General features: G+C 53.5%; 1 protein-coding gene across 4 annotated transcripts in view; it reads right to left on the reverse strand.

The window, feature by feature from the left end:
* Nucleotides 1–326: 326 nt before the first annotated feature.
* The window catches only part of LRRK1 (leucine rich repeat kinase 1), a 113,126-nt gene continuing 100,451 nt past the window's right edge, over nt 327–13,001 (reverse strand). For 3 of the 4 annotated variants that reach the window (XM_060179301.1, XM_016191248.2, XM_060179300.1), the window contains 8 exons: nt 12,614–12,891; nt 11,171–11,365; nt 10,589–10,740; nt 9,848–9,965; nt 7,776–7,892; nt 4,895–5,721; nt 4,560–4,661; nt 327–2,344 (listed from right to left, as the gene is read on the reverse strand). In XM_060179301.1, coding sequence (XP_060035284.1) covers nt 2,167–2,344; nt 4,560–4,661; nt 4,895–5,721; nt 7,776–7,892; nt 9,848–9,965; nt 10,589–10,740; nt 11,171–11,365; nt 12,614–12,891 — 1,967 coding nt within the window. In that variant the 3' untranslated portion in view covers nt 327–2,166. The remainder of the gene's footprint in view (nt 2,345–4,559; nt 4,662–4,894; nt 5,722–7,775; nt 7,893–9,847; nt 9,966–10,588; nt 10,741–11,170; nt 11,366–12,613; nt 12,892–13,001) is intronic. The other variant, XM_060179299.1, reaches the window with a different exon arrangement.

The raw sequence follows: 13,001 nt of genomic DNA on the forward strand, positions 1-13,001 counted from the left end.
TGTTTCTTAGCCTGCCTGCTGGGCGGCATGGTCAGGCCAGAGGACAGCTGGGCTCCCGGGCAGAAGCTGGGCATTTTGGAGTGGGGCGCCCCCTGGTGAGGAGTAAGGGAACTGCTCCTGAGAGCTGGGTGAAACTGGAAAGGGTTCTAAGAAACGCAGCAGGATTCTGACCGAGAGGGGTGCAGGCAGGAGTTCTGACATTTTGACAGACACGGGACAAAGAAAGGCCACCCATGCCAATCCTCTTGGTGTAGTGAGTGGGGCCTGGAGGCACAGAGACTGATGTCACTACAGAGGGCTGGGACAGGAGACATAGAGACCATGCCTTCATATCTGAGAGTCTGTTTATTTCCAGATAAAAGGATCCACATCTTCCCCCTTGTACACACCCTGGTAAATCCCATGTTTGATTTTTTCTTTTTTCCAGAGCACTGCACGGCTCAGGCTTATGGTGGTGCTGAGGATTGAACTTGGGACCTGAGAGCATCAGGCATGAGCGTGTTTGCAGAACCATAATGCTGTCTCCCCTGCCCTCCATGTTTGATTTCTGATTCACTTTTTAAAGAAAGGCCAATCACTTGAACTGAAGGGTGACCTCTCACATTCCAGCTCTCAGTCTCTCTCTGTGTGTTTATTCGTGATTTAATAATGATTGACAAGATTGTGGGATAAGAGGGGTGCAATTCCATACAGTTCCCACCACCAGAGTTCTGTATCCCCTCCCCTCCACTGGAAGCTTCCCTAATTTTTATCTCTCTGGGAGTATGGACTAAACTTTTTTTTTGCCACCAGGGTTATCACTGGGGCTTGGTGCCTGCACTATGAATCCACTGCTCCTGTGGCCATTTTCTTGATTGGACAGAGAGAAACTGAATGGGGAGGGGAAGACAGAGAGGAAGAAAGGAAGATAGACACCTGCAGACCTGCTTCACCACTTGCAAAGCAGCCCCCTTGCAGGTGGGGAGCTGTGGGCTTGAACTAGGAGCCTGTGTGGGTCCTTGTGCTTCGTACTGTGTGCTTAACCTGGTGCACCACTGTCTGGTCCCCCGGACCAAAATTCTTAATGGGGTGCAGAACAACAACTCTCTCTGTTTTAAGCAGGCTCAAAATGGGTCCTTTTGCTCAATGGGTGTGTGTGTGTGTGTGTGTGTGTGTGTGTGTGCCCGCACACACGTGTGGAAATGTGTGTGCACGTGTGATTGATACAATCTTTTCTGTCATATCCATGGATCCCCCACTCATATTTTCACTTCTATTTTTTACCCTTTAATACTCCTCCTTCCATCGTCTGCAATAAGCATTGAGAAAATACAGAAGTTACTTCAAACCACAGAGGAGACAATTTCACAACCCGAGGCCTAACCGCTGGGATATTACTTAATTTGTGAACGTGATAAACAAGATTATGATGTGCAAACAAACAGGGCCTGCCTCCAAGTTTTATTTTCCAAAGCGATAAACACCAGGCCCTCTTCCTGGGCCCTACTGGGAGCGTTTCTGCTTCCCTTTGTGCCAGGGCTGAGCGGGTGCCCCCCGTCCTGCACTAGCCCCTGGCTCTGCTCTTAAAGGAACTCATTCATTCCCGGGGCCTGGTCCTCTGGGGGCTTTCCAAGCAGGGGACATCTGATCTCAGGCCCAAGCAGAGCCCCGGGACACAGGGGCCTGAGAAATACGCTGAGTCTGGGAGGCCATTGAGGGAAAGACAGGGGGTGGGGGTGGAGGGGGCACAGCCAACTGTGAGCCTCTAGTGTAATTCCACCCCAGACGGGGGGGGGGGGCAGGCAGGGTTGGGGGGGAGTGGGCAGACCCATTATGTCGGGGGGGGGATTCTTCTTTATGTGACCCAGCCCAGGAAGTGGTCCCCCCACTTCTCCTTCTCTTCCCTGCTCTGGAAAGTGAGTGGAAGAGACAGGGGGAGTCCGGCCCAAGTGGACACCCTCTTTTCTGCCATCTTTCCCAGCAATGGGGTATTTGGGTAATTCTGCCCTGGAGCATGGGAGGCACTACCGCCAGGGTGCGCCCTTCTCAGCGTGTCTTAGCAGCAAGTGGTTGAGGGGGGATACAGAACCTGGTCAGTCTTCTGAGCCTTCCTCCCCAGGGCTGCAAGCAAGGGGCTCAGGCTGCTGGGCCAGGCCAGCTGGCCCCTGTGATGCCAGGCCCTGGCAGTCACCTGCGTTTCCGCGGGCAGGCCTCCAGGCGGCCCAGCTCCTCGTAGGAGCGGTAGAAGATGTCAAAGTCTCGGGCGCCCCAGCCCCTCCACAGGCCCAGGCACCACTGCAAGTTCTCGTTCTTGAAGGCGCACAGCACCGTGTCCTTGGCCACCACGGCTGCGTCCACCAGCGCCCTGCAGAGAAACGTTGCTGAGGAAACCCACCGGGGACCCTCACCATGCAGGCTGGCTTAGGGGGTGTCTGTGCACCCCGGACTGGTGCTGCCTACCTGCTCTGAGGGCCTTCTAACATCTAAAGGTGTGGGGGTGGAATGTGTGTCATTTGAGGTTCATGGGAATTGTCTCTAGGGACCCCACAAAATGCACCTGTGCGTCTCCTGAAAGAACTGTGGACTCAGATGCCTGCTCACCCGTAGTCCCTGATGGGATCTGAGTTTTCTTTCTTTCTTCCTCCCTTTTTTTTTTTTTTTTTTTGCCTCCAGGGTTATTGCTGGGGCTCGGTTCCTGCACTAAGAAGCCACAGCTCCTGGAGGCCATTTTCCCCATCTTGTTGCCCTTGCTGTAGTTGTTATTGTTGTCATAACTGTTGTTGTTGGATAGGACAGAGAGAAATGGAGAGAGGAGGGGAAGACAGAGGGGGAGAGAAAGATAGACACCTGCAGACCTGCTTCACCACTTGCAAAGCGACCTCCTGCAGGTGGAGAGCTGGGGGCTCGAACAGGGATCCTTATGCTGGCTCTTGCGCTTTGTGCCATGTGCGCTTAACCCGCTGTGCTACCACCCGACTCCCAATCTTCCTCCCTTTCTTCTTTTTTTAAAATCATCTTTATTTATTTCTTGAATAGAGACAGCCAGGAATCGAGAGGGAAGGGGGTGATAGAGAGGAAGAGAGAGGAGCTGGGTGGTGGTGCACCTAGTTGAGTACATGTTACAGTGTGCAAGGACCCGGGTTCAAGCCCCCCAGTCTCCACCTGCAGGGGGGAAAGCTTTGCAAATGCTGCAGGCTTCTCCCTCTCACTCTCCCTTTCTCCCTCCTCCTCCTCTCTCAATTTCTGGCTGTCTCTATCCAGTAAACAAATATAATTTAAAAAATTTAAGAGAGAGAGAGGAAGAGAAACAGAGAGACACTTGCAACTCTGCTTCACCACTTGCACCACACGTGAGGGCTAGGGTTCGAAACCTGACACACCACATGGGAGCCTCATGGCCAATACCCCACTCTCCTATCTCTCTCTGTCTCTCACCTATTAAAAGAAAAGGTTACAGGAAATAATGGAGTTTGGTAGGCACTGATAACCCTTGTAGGGAAAAAAATAGTAAGGGGGAGCTGGGGTCAGGCGCACCTGGTTAACCACACACATTACAGTGCATACAGACCCGGGTTTAAGCCCCTGGTCCCCACCTGCAGGGGGACTTCATGAGTGGTAGAACAATGCTATCCCCCATTCCCCATTCCTATTTCTCTGTCTTTATGTGTAAACAACAACAATAACAAATGGGGCAGGGGTAGATAGCATAATGGTTATGCAAAGAGACGCTCATGCCTAAGGTTCCAAAGTCACAGGTTCAATCCCCCACACCACCATATCCCAGAGCTGAGCAGTGCTCTGGTTAAAAAAAAAAAGAAAAAAGAAACAAAAATGGTGAGGAGAAGCAGTGGAGTCATTGTGCAGGCACTAGAGGCCCAGCAATAGATCTTGAGGCAAAATAGATGAATGAATAAATAACTAACTAAAAGGCAAAGGAGGGACAGTAAAGGTGAGTGTCCTGAGGTCAGCTAATGTTGGGTCAGCTTGTCCTCCCTCAGCTGTGATGGGACGCTAACAGTGGTGCCCACAGGCTTACCCAGGGCTGGGGAGAAGCGCAGGGCCAGACTGCCGGGCCCCAGTGAGCACTGGGAAGGCTGGGTGCTGGTGGGTGAGAAGGGTGGGGGTCCCGAGGTCGCGCCCTGCTCTGGGGCAAGGAGGGGCCAGTGGAGTCTGTCCACCAGGGGGCTGAGCGCTGAGGCTCATGGGAGGACGTGTGTGTGTGTGTGTGTGTGTGTGTGTGTGTGTGTGTGTGTGTTCGCATGTGCCGCCTTGCAGGACCCCAGGAAGTGGCTGCACCGACAGGCCTCACCACTGACCCCTGCCTGGCAGGGGCCTCTGGTGGATGGGAAGGGAGCCCTTGCTGAGACTCGGCTCTGTCAGAGTGAGTGGAAGGTCACACATTCTAAGGGCAGCAGGAGACAGGTTGGTGTGGGGTGGGGCGGGGCGGGGCAGGGCGGAGGGGGCACTTGACACAGGGGGACCCCAGGAACAAGCGCTGCCACTTTGTCTCCGGTCCCGCCTCCACTTCTGGCCCTGTTGGTGGACACCAGTGTGTCATCATGAGGGCCCTCAGGTCTTACCCACATGAAGTCAGCTCTCGGGCCTTTAGGACAGCGAGGACTCGGCCCCTCTGGGCCCCAGCATCTTTCTCCAGGCCGATGATGATGATGTCTCCACCGCGTCTAGGAAACCAGACCAGGAGGGGAGACAGATCACTGGGTAGGGCCTGCGCTCTGCCACACACATGGCCCAGGTGAAAACCAGGGCACCACATGGGAGATACTATGGCACCAGGGGCAGCTCCCATACTGTGGTCTGTTGTTGCCTGAATGCAAACAGCAGCCCAGAGCCATTGCAATGTCTCCATGGGACTTCCTGGCCTAAAACCAGAGCAGGGTGTGACAGGGAAACCTACCTGGGGACCCAGATGAGGTCCTTCACGGCCAGGACCTTCACAGCCTGCAGGTGCTGGCTGTAGGCCTCCCCGTCCACAGGGGTCAGGTCGGAGCCTCCCAGAACCTCCTGCAGCCGCTCTGAGTCCTCAGCGTCGGTGGAGAAAGGGGCACTGGCCGAACTGGCCGGGGAGCTGGGCAGGCCGGTGGGGGACAAGAGGCCCGGGGGTGACGAGGAGTAGGACGACATGGAACAGTAGTCGGTCAGCGAGTCCTGGTGGGTGAGGATCTGCGTGCCCAGCTCCTTGCTGTACATAATGCTCACATCGGCGATGGAGCCTCCCCCCTGCTCCTGGGGGCCGCCCGCCTGGGTGCCAGGGGGCTCGAGGCCCAGAGGGCGTACGGGGAACACGTCCCGGAGGGGGCTGGGGTCCCCGCAGAAGTAGCGGGCACACAGCTGGTAGGTGGCCGCGTGGTACATGACGAGGGAGCTGGCCCGGTCGTCCAGGCACCAGACCACCTCCTCCCCGCGGCCCTCCGAGCTGCAGGCCAGCGAGGCCACGGCCGAGGGTGCCCTGAAGGGCTCCAGGCGGCGGCGGATGGCCACAGCCTCACAGTCCACCACCAGCAGCCCCGGCCCGTTGCCGTACCAGACCTCGCCACCGCTGTTGGCCACCTCCATGGCCCGAACGGGGTAGGGGTTCTGCCGTGCGTCGTCGTCGGGGATGCCGAACTTGGCGCGGTTGGCCGTGTGCGAGCACAGGTAGGAGCAGCCGGCCGGAGCGCCCCGCACCACCGAGAAGGCGGCCACCAGCCCATCGGCCAGGCCGGCCAGCACCAGGTAACAGTTCTGTGGGGAGAGGAGGCCCGAGGCGCTTCAGGTTGCGGCCACCAGGGGGCGCTCCCGCACCGTATCCTCGCCCACCCAGGGGACCCTGGAGGGAGTGCCCAGAAGGGTGTGTCCTGTATGTGTCCCCCAGTAGAGGGTTCTGGTCACCTGGGCCCCCTGGACTCTCCTCTCTTTCATTTCTTTTTTGGGTAACTTTTTAAAATACTGTCGTTTAAAAAAATTATCTCTACTTATTGGATAGAGATAGCCAGAAATCTAGAGGGAAGGGGGAGATAGAGAGGGAGACAGAGACACACCTGCAGCCCTGCTTCACCACTTACAAAGCTTTCCCTCTGTAGGTGGGGGGACTGGGATTTCGAACCCGGGTCCTTGAGCATTGTAACATGTACACTCAACCAGGCCAGTGCACTACCATCTGGCCCCTTTAAACCTTTTATTGATTAATTATAGGATAGAGACCAAGAGAAATTGAGAGGGGAGAGGAGATAGAGAGGGAGAGAGACAGAGACACCTGCAGACCTGTTCCACCACTTGTGAAGCTTTCCTCCTGCAGACGGGGACCAGGATCTTGAACCTGGATCCTTGTGCACTGTAACGTGTGTGTTTAACTAGGTGTGCCACTGCCTGGCACACACATACTCTCCCTTTTAACATTTATCTACTTATTTTGACAGTACACAGAGAAATTGATAAGTGAAGGGAAGACAGGGAGGAAGAGACAAAGAGAGACATTTGTAGCCCTGCTCCACTGTCCCCTCTGCAGGTGGGGGCCAGGAGCTTGAACCCAAGTCCTTGTGCACCGTAATGAAACACTTTTGACTGGGTATGCCAGCGCCTAGCCCCTATACTCTTGCTCAATTTGGGCTTAGCATCTTTTTTTCAGATTTTTTATTTTTTATGTTTTTACTTATTAATTGATTTTGGGTAGAGACAGAGAGAAGTCAAGAGTGAAAGGGGAGACAGGGAGGGAGAGAGACAGAGAGACACTTACAACCCTGCTCATTGCTTGTGAAGCTTCTCCTCTGCAGGGGGAGACTGGGGATTTGAACCCGGGTCCATGTGCATGGTAACAAGTCAGCTCAACTTGGTGCGCCACTGGCCTCTTTTAAAAAATATTTATTTACTATTTTTTAATTTGATAGGACAGAGAGAAATCAAGGAGGGGGTAGGATAGTAAGGGATAGAGAGAGAGAGAGAGAGAGAGAGAGAGACCTGAGGTCCTGCTTCACTGCTTGTGAACTTCCCCTCTGTAGGTGTGGAGCCATGGGCCTGAAGCTGAGTCCTTCCTTGTGCATTGCATCATATGCGCTCTACCAAGTGCGCCACCTCCTGGTCCCTCTTATTAAAAATATTTATTATTGGGAGTCAGGCGGTAGCGCAGCAGGTTAAGCGCACATGGGACGAAGTGCAAGGAGAGGCATAAGGATCCTGGTTCAAGTCCCCAGCTCCCCACCTGCAGGGGAGTCGCTTCACAAGCAGTGAAGCAGGTCTGCAGGTGTCTGTCTTTGTCTCCTCCTCTCTGTCTTCACCTCCTCTCTTCATTTCTCTCTGTCCTATCCAATGATAATGACATCAATAACAACAATAATACTACAACAATAAAAAAACAAGTTCAACAAAAGGATAAATATTTAAAATATATATATATATTTATTATTATTATTTAAATAATTTTTATTATTTATTTTCCCTTTTGTTGCCCTAGTTGTTTTATTATTGTTGTGTTATTGATGTTGTTGTTGTTGGATAGGACAGAGAGAAATGGAGAGAGGAAGGGAAGAGAGAGAGGGGGAGAGAAAGATAGACATCTGCAGACCTGCTTCACCGCTTGTGAAGTGACTCCCCTGCAGGTGGGGAGCCGGGAGCTCGAACTGGAAACCTCACGCTGGTCCTTGCACTTCGCGCCATGTGTGCTTAACCTGCTGCACTACCACCCAACCACCATTACTTTTAAATTTGATAGGACATATGGTGGCCTGGGGCTCGAACCCTGGTCCTCATGCATTGTAAAGTGCTCTCTACTGGGAGAGCTATCCATTGGGCCCTTACCTCACCTTTTTAATAATAGGCACTGCCAGGAAGCAGGTGACGACGGCCGGGGTGTCCAGAGCCCGCTGGGGGGTGCTGAGCGGACACATACCCTTAAGGTTGTAGATGTAGATCTTCTGGTCCTGCGGGGCAGAGGGAGGTGACAAAGTGACACCAGGTGGGGAGGTACCTGCCACGCTCTACAGGGGGCGCCTTTGGGTTCAGGAACCTCTTAGCACCTCAGAAAGTAACACATGTCCAGCCATTCTGGTTGCCTGCTTCCATACACTTTGTTCTTTCTAGAAACCTGGAGAACTACAGAGAAGCATAAGGGAGAAGCATCCATCGCCCAGAGGAAAACAGCAACTGGGGGCTGACAGGAGAGAGAGAGTGAGAGAGAGAGAGAGAGAGAAGGAGAGAGGCAGAGGGAAGGAGAGATATCAGTAGCACTGCTCCACTGCTCATGAAGCTCCCCCTACCCCCCCTCAGGTGGGAATAGGAAGCTTGAACTGGGATCCTCAGACTTGCCCGGCCCCTCTCCCCCTTTTCTGTTCCTGAGACCACACACCGCAGACAGAGGCCTTGTCTTTATCAGCCCACAAGGGCACGAACTTTAAGCCTGTGTCACTCCTGCTGGCTGATGGGTAGGCCATTCCTAGGATTTCTCTTTTATAAGTTACACAGGACTGAGCATTCATCATGAACGGATGGACACACAGACAGATAGATGGATGGTGGATGGGTGGGTTTGTAGATAGATTGATTGAAGGATGCATGGGTGGATGGATTTATAGATGGATGGGTGGGTAAATGGATGGGTAGGTGGATGGATGGATGGATGGATGGATGGATGAAAAGATGGATTGATGGATTCATAGATGGATAGACGATTTGTGGATGCCTGAATGGACCTGTGGGTATGTGTTATGTTTTCATGATCTCTGTGATTCCCTGTCCCCGTCTCCCCTCAAGGAGAACAAGTTGAGTTTCTTCAATTTTCTTTTCTTTTTTCTTTTCTTTTCTTTTCTTTTCTTTTTGCCTCCAGGGTTATCACTGGGGTTTGGGGCCGGCACTACAAATCCACTGCTCCTGGCGGTCATTTTTTTCCCCATTGTTGTTGTTGTTATTGTTGTTATATAAGACAAGGAGAAATTGAGAGAGGGGGAAGACAGAGAGAGGGAGAGAAAGATAGACACCTGCAGACCTGCTTCACCATTTGTAAAGTGACCCTCCTGCAGGTGGGGAGCTGGGAGCTTTAACCAGGATCCTTGTGTGGGTCCTTGTGCTTCGCACTATGTGTGCTTAACCCAGTACACTACTGCCCAGCCCCCAACCTTTTTATAAACTAAAAAAAAATGATTGCCACCAGGGTTATTGCTGGGCCTCTGTGTTGATCCTATGAATCCTCAGCTCCTGGCAGCCATTTTAGACAGGACAGAGAGAAATTTAGAGGGGAGGAGGAGAAGATAGAGAAGGAGCGAGAGAGAGCTGCTAACTTGCTTCATAGCTTATGGAATTTCCCCTGCAGGTGGAGAGCAGGGGCTCGAACCAGATCCTTACACATGGTGATACATGAGCTTAACTGGGTGCACTACTGCCTGGCCCTAGAAGAATAAGTTCTCAAAACTGAAACCCTGAGGCTCACATGTCTGAACGTCCTTGTGATTTCTACTGCTTATCTGAACCAGCCTTCCACGCTGCTCACCCAAGGGCTGTACTGACTTATACACTTACCACCACCCTCCGCCCCCCTCACATGGTACCCCCATGGAAGCTTGGGAGCATCTGTTGTGGGGGATCCTGTCCGGCTCCTGAGACTTCCCGGATGAGAAAGCAAGGTCCTTCAGAGCCGAGGGGTTCTGCCACGTCACCATGCCAAACACCTGGGGGCTTCCACCCACTGGGACTCTGCACCCCTTGATTATTTCAGCTGAATCCCTGGTGCCCAGCAAGGTGGGCTGAGCTGTCCGTGGTGGGATGCGGCTGCCTTCTTGGGCTGCCAGGATTCCGATGGCCCTGGGTGTGCAGCGTTTTAAGTGGCTAAATCTGCCTCCCCTTGGGGAGCGTTGCTCCTGGGTGAAGGCTTGCAGGGTGTTACCTCAGTGGCCGTCCACAGAGCGCTCTGGACCTTGAGCTGGCAGCTCAGCTTCATGCCCGCACAGCTCATACGCTCCACCTCCAGCAGCCCCTTCTCTGTGTTCACCACCGTGTAGTTCCTACAACGAGCAGCGACGGTGTGGTCAGCGGGCTCACCCGGGGGCCTTCCCTTGTCCCGGCCCGGCCTGGAACAGCATCCTGGAACACCCCCGACTGCCAGTCACACCCACTCTGCCCACCCAGGATGTGCCTGCTCTGGGGGCGGTCTCTGGGACCGTCCTTGACCTGGGGAAGAGTCAGGCTCTGCTGGCTGGAGAAGCAGACAGAGAAACGCGGAGAAAGTCCCTTTTCTGTGTCTTTGGAGAATGCCAGAAGTGGCCCTCAGGGGCTGGGAGATAGCTCACCTGGTAGAGTGGGCCCTTCTCCCTGGACTTCCCTGTGCCCCACTTCTCTGTGCAACCCCAGACTCCTCTGTGCTGGGGATTGAACCTGGGGCCCACGCCTGGAAAAGCAGGTACCCTCCCAGGTGAGAGATCCCCCAGTCAGACCCAGCTGACCCCCCCCACCCTGTCATAAAACAAAATGCCCCCATGGTAAACAGAACTTCTGCTCTTTGCAGACGAGGCCTGTTTACCCTCTTGTCCTCTCTCTCCCTCCCCGCTGTCCACATCAGTCATCCCCGATGGTGCCCCAATACCATGCTTGCCCACCCCCCCATCCCACACCAGCGGGCAGTGGTTACCTGGACTCCTCCTTCCCGTCCCAGAAGACCACAGTGGTTTCTGGGCCCTGCGGTGAGAAGAAGGCCGTCTGCCTCCCGCAAGGCAGCTGGTACATGAAGGCGGCGAAAGTGGGGTCTTTCATGCGGTTCACCACCGACAGGGCCAGCGGGCGCTGCGAGAGGGAAGCCAACCTTCTAGAAGCAGCGAGGAAGGGCTGAGGGCTGCTCAGTCGGAACCGAGTGTGAATCGGAGGCCGCACTGAGCACAGACTCTGGGGCTCACTTGCCGGGAGTCTGGGTCCTGGCCGAGAACTCAGCCTGACTCTCAGGTCCATGGACAAGCTTGGGGAGCCGGGTGTGGGACACCCTGTAGTGTGCACACATTACAGTGCATAAGGACCTGGGTTCAAGCCCCCATCCCAACGTGTGTGTGTGTGTGTGAGAGAGAGAGAGAGAGAGAGAGAGAGAGAGAGCTCTCACTTGGATAGTGTGCTGCTCTGCTATGTGAGGGCCCCAGGTTTGAGCCTGGCCCTCACTGTACTGAAGGAGGCTCCAGTGCTGCATCTTTATCTCTGCTCTTTGTTACAAGGCCCTGTGCCCCACCTTCTCAGGCTTGGTGTCCCAGCACTCCATCATGAGCGTCTGCAGCCGGTAGAACTGCACTTCCTCAGGCGGCCCCAGCACAGGGCGGACACCCTTGGACAGCTTCTTGGCGATCTGCAACTGGTGGTGGCCGAGGGCGGGCCGCTGCCCTGACAGCAGCTCGTACAACACCATTCCGTAGGAGAACATGTCTACCTGCGCAGAGACGGGCAGGGCGCAGGGGAGGGAGGCAAGTCCCAGTTACATGGTGAAAATGATGCATCCATGAATCCATCCATCTTCAAACCCTTCCACAAATCCATCCACAAATCCATCCATCTATCCATCCATCCATCCACAAATCTATCCATCCATCTATCCAAAAATCCATCCATTTACAGATCTGTCCATCCACCCACCATTTACTTATCTATCCATCCATCTACCTATCAAAAATTCTTCCATCCATCCATTCACACATCCATTATCCATCTATCAGGCTGTTGGAAAAGTCACAATGCACTTTCTGCTTTTCTACACAAAAATGAGTCATGAATTTTCAAAAACCAGTATCTACTATCTATCCATTCATCCACCCACCTATCCATCATCTATTTATTCATCCATCCATCCATCCATCCATCCATCCATCCACACATCCACAAATCCATCATCTGTGTATCCACCCATTCATCCATCTACAAACCCATCCATCCATTATTTTTTTTTTTAAATTTTCATTATCTTTATTGCACGGAGACACCAGAAATCAAGAGGGAAGGGAGGGGGTGATAGGGAGAGAGAGAAAGAGAGAGAGAGAGATACCTGCAGCTCTGTCTCACCACTCATGAAGCTTTCCCCCTACAGGTGGGGGCCAAGGGTTTGAACCTGGACCCTTGCATACTGTAACATGCACGCTCAACCAGGTGTGCCACCACCTGGCCCTAATCCATTAATCCATCCATTATTTACCTATCTGCTATCCATTCACCCATCCATCTACCCATGAATCCATCTATCATCCATCCACCCACCCATCCATCCATCCATAGGATATGAGAGGGGAATTTTCACAAATGATAAAGCAGTGCTATTTGTTTTTCCCCCCTCTCTTAAAAATAAAGGGGGGGGGGCTAACATCAAGACCAGAAGAATCTGCTGTTGTAGAACCCCAGCAATATTTTTTGCAGAAAAAAAAAAAGTCTGAGCAGCATGAACTATGGTGCAGAGACAGTGTCTGACTTGTCATCTATGAGGCCCCAGGTTTGACCTCTCAGCACTGCACTTGCCACTGTGGTTCCCTCCCCACCTGTCCCTCTCATAAGTAACTGGAATAAACACATCTTTATAGAGTCTCGAGGCTTAGCCACTATTTTTGAGACCAAGGAAAGTCAGCCCTCCTGGCGAGCCAGGGAGAGGAAGGGTGGACGTGGGGCTCAGAGGCTGCAGACCTCGCCCTGCTACCTTCTCATCGTATACGACGCGGGGCCGGATCTCGGGGGCCTGGTAGCCCGGCGTGCCCTCCACACCCAGGGCGCCCTCGTGGAATGACTGCCGTGAGATGCCGTAGTCTGACAGCTTGATGTTGACCAGCTCCTTGACGTCCAGGGACCAGACCAGGATGTTGTCTGACTTGAGGTCGCAGAAGATGATGTTCTTCTTGTGCAGGTAGGCCAGCCCCGAGGCAATCTGGTAGGCGACCTTCTGTGTGAGCATGTGTCCCAGCGGCATGAAGGAGGCGTCTTCAGAGAGAGAACAGCATCAAGTGTCACCTTGGCAATGGCCTTCCTGACTCACCTCCCACCATCCTGGGAACTAGATGAATGAGCGGAGGGTAGGGGAGGAGAAAAGA

This window comes from Erinaceus europaeus, chromosome 20 (genome assembly GCF_950295315.1).
Source record: "Erinaceus europaeus chromosome 20, mEriEur2.1, whole genome shotgun sequence".
In the NCBI taxonomy this organism is placed as follows: Eukaryota; Metazoa; Chordata; class Mammalia; order Eulipotyphla; family Erinaceidae; genus Erinaceus; species Erinaceus europaeus.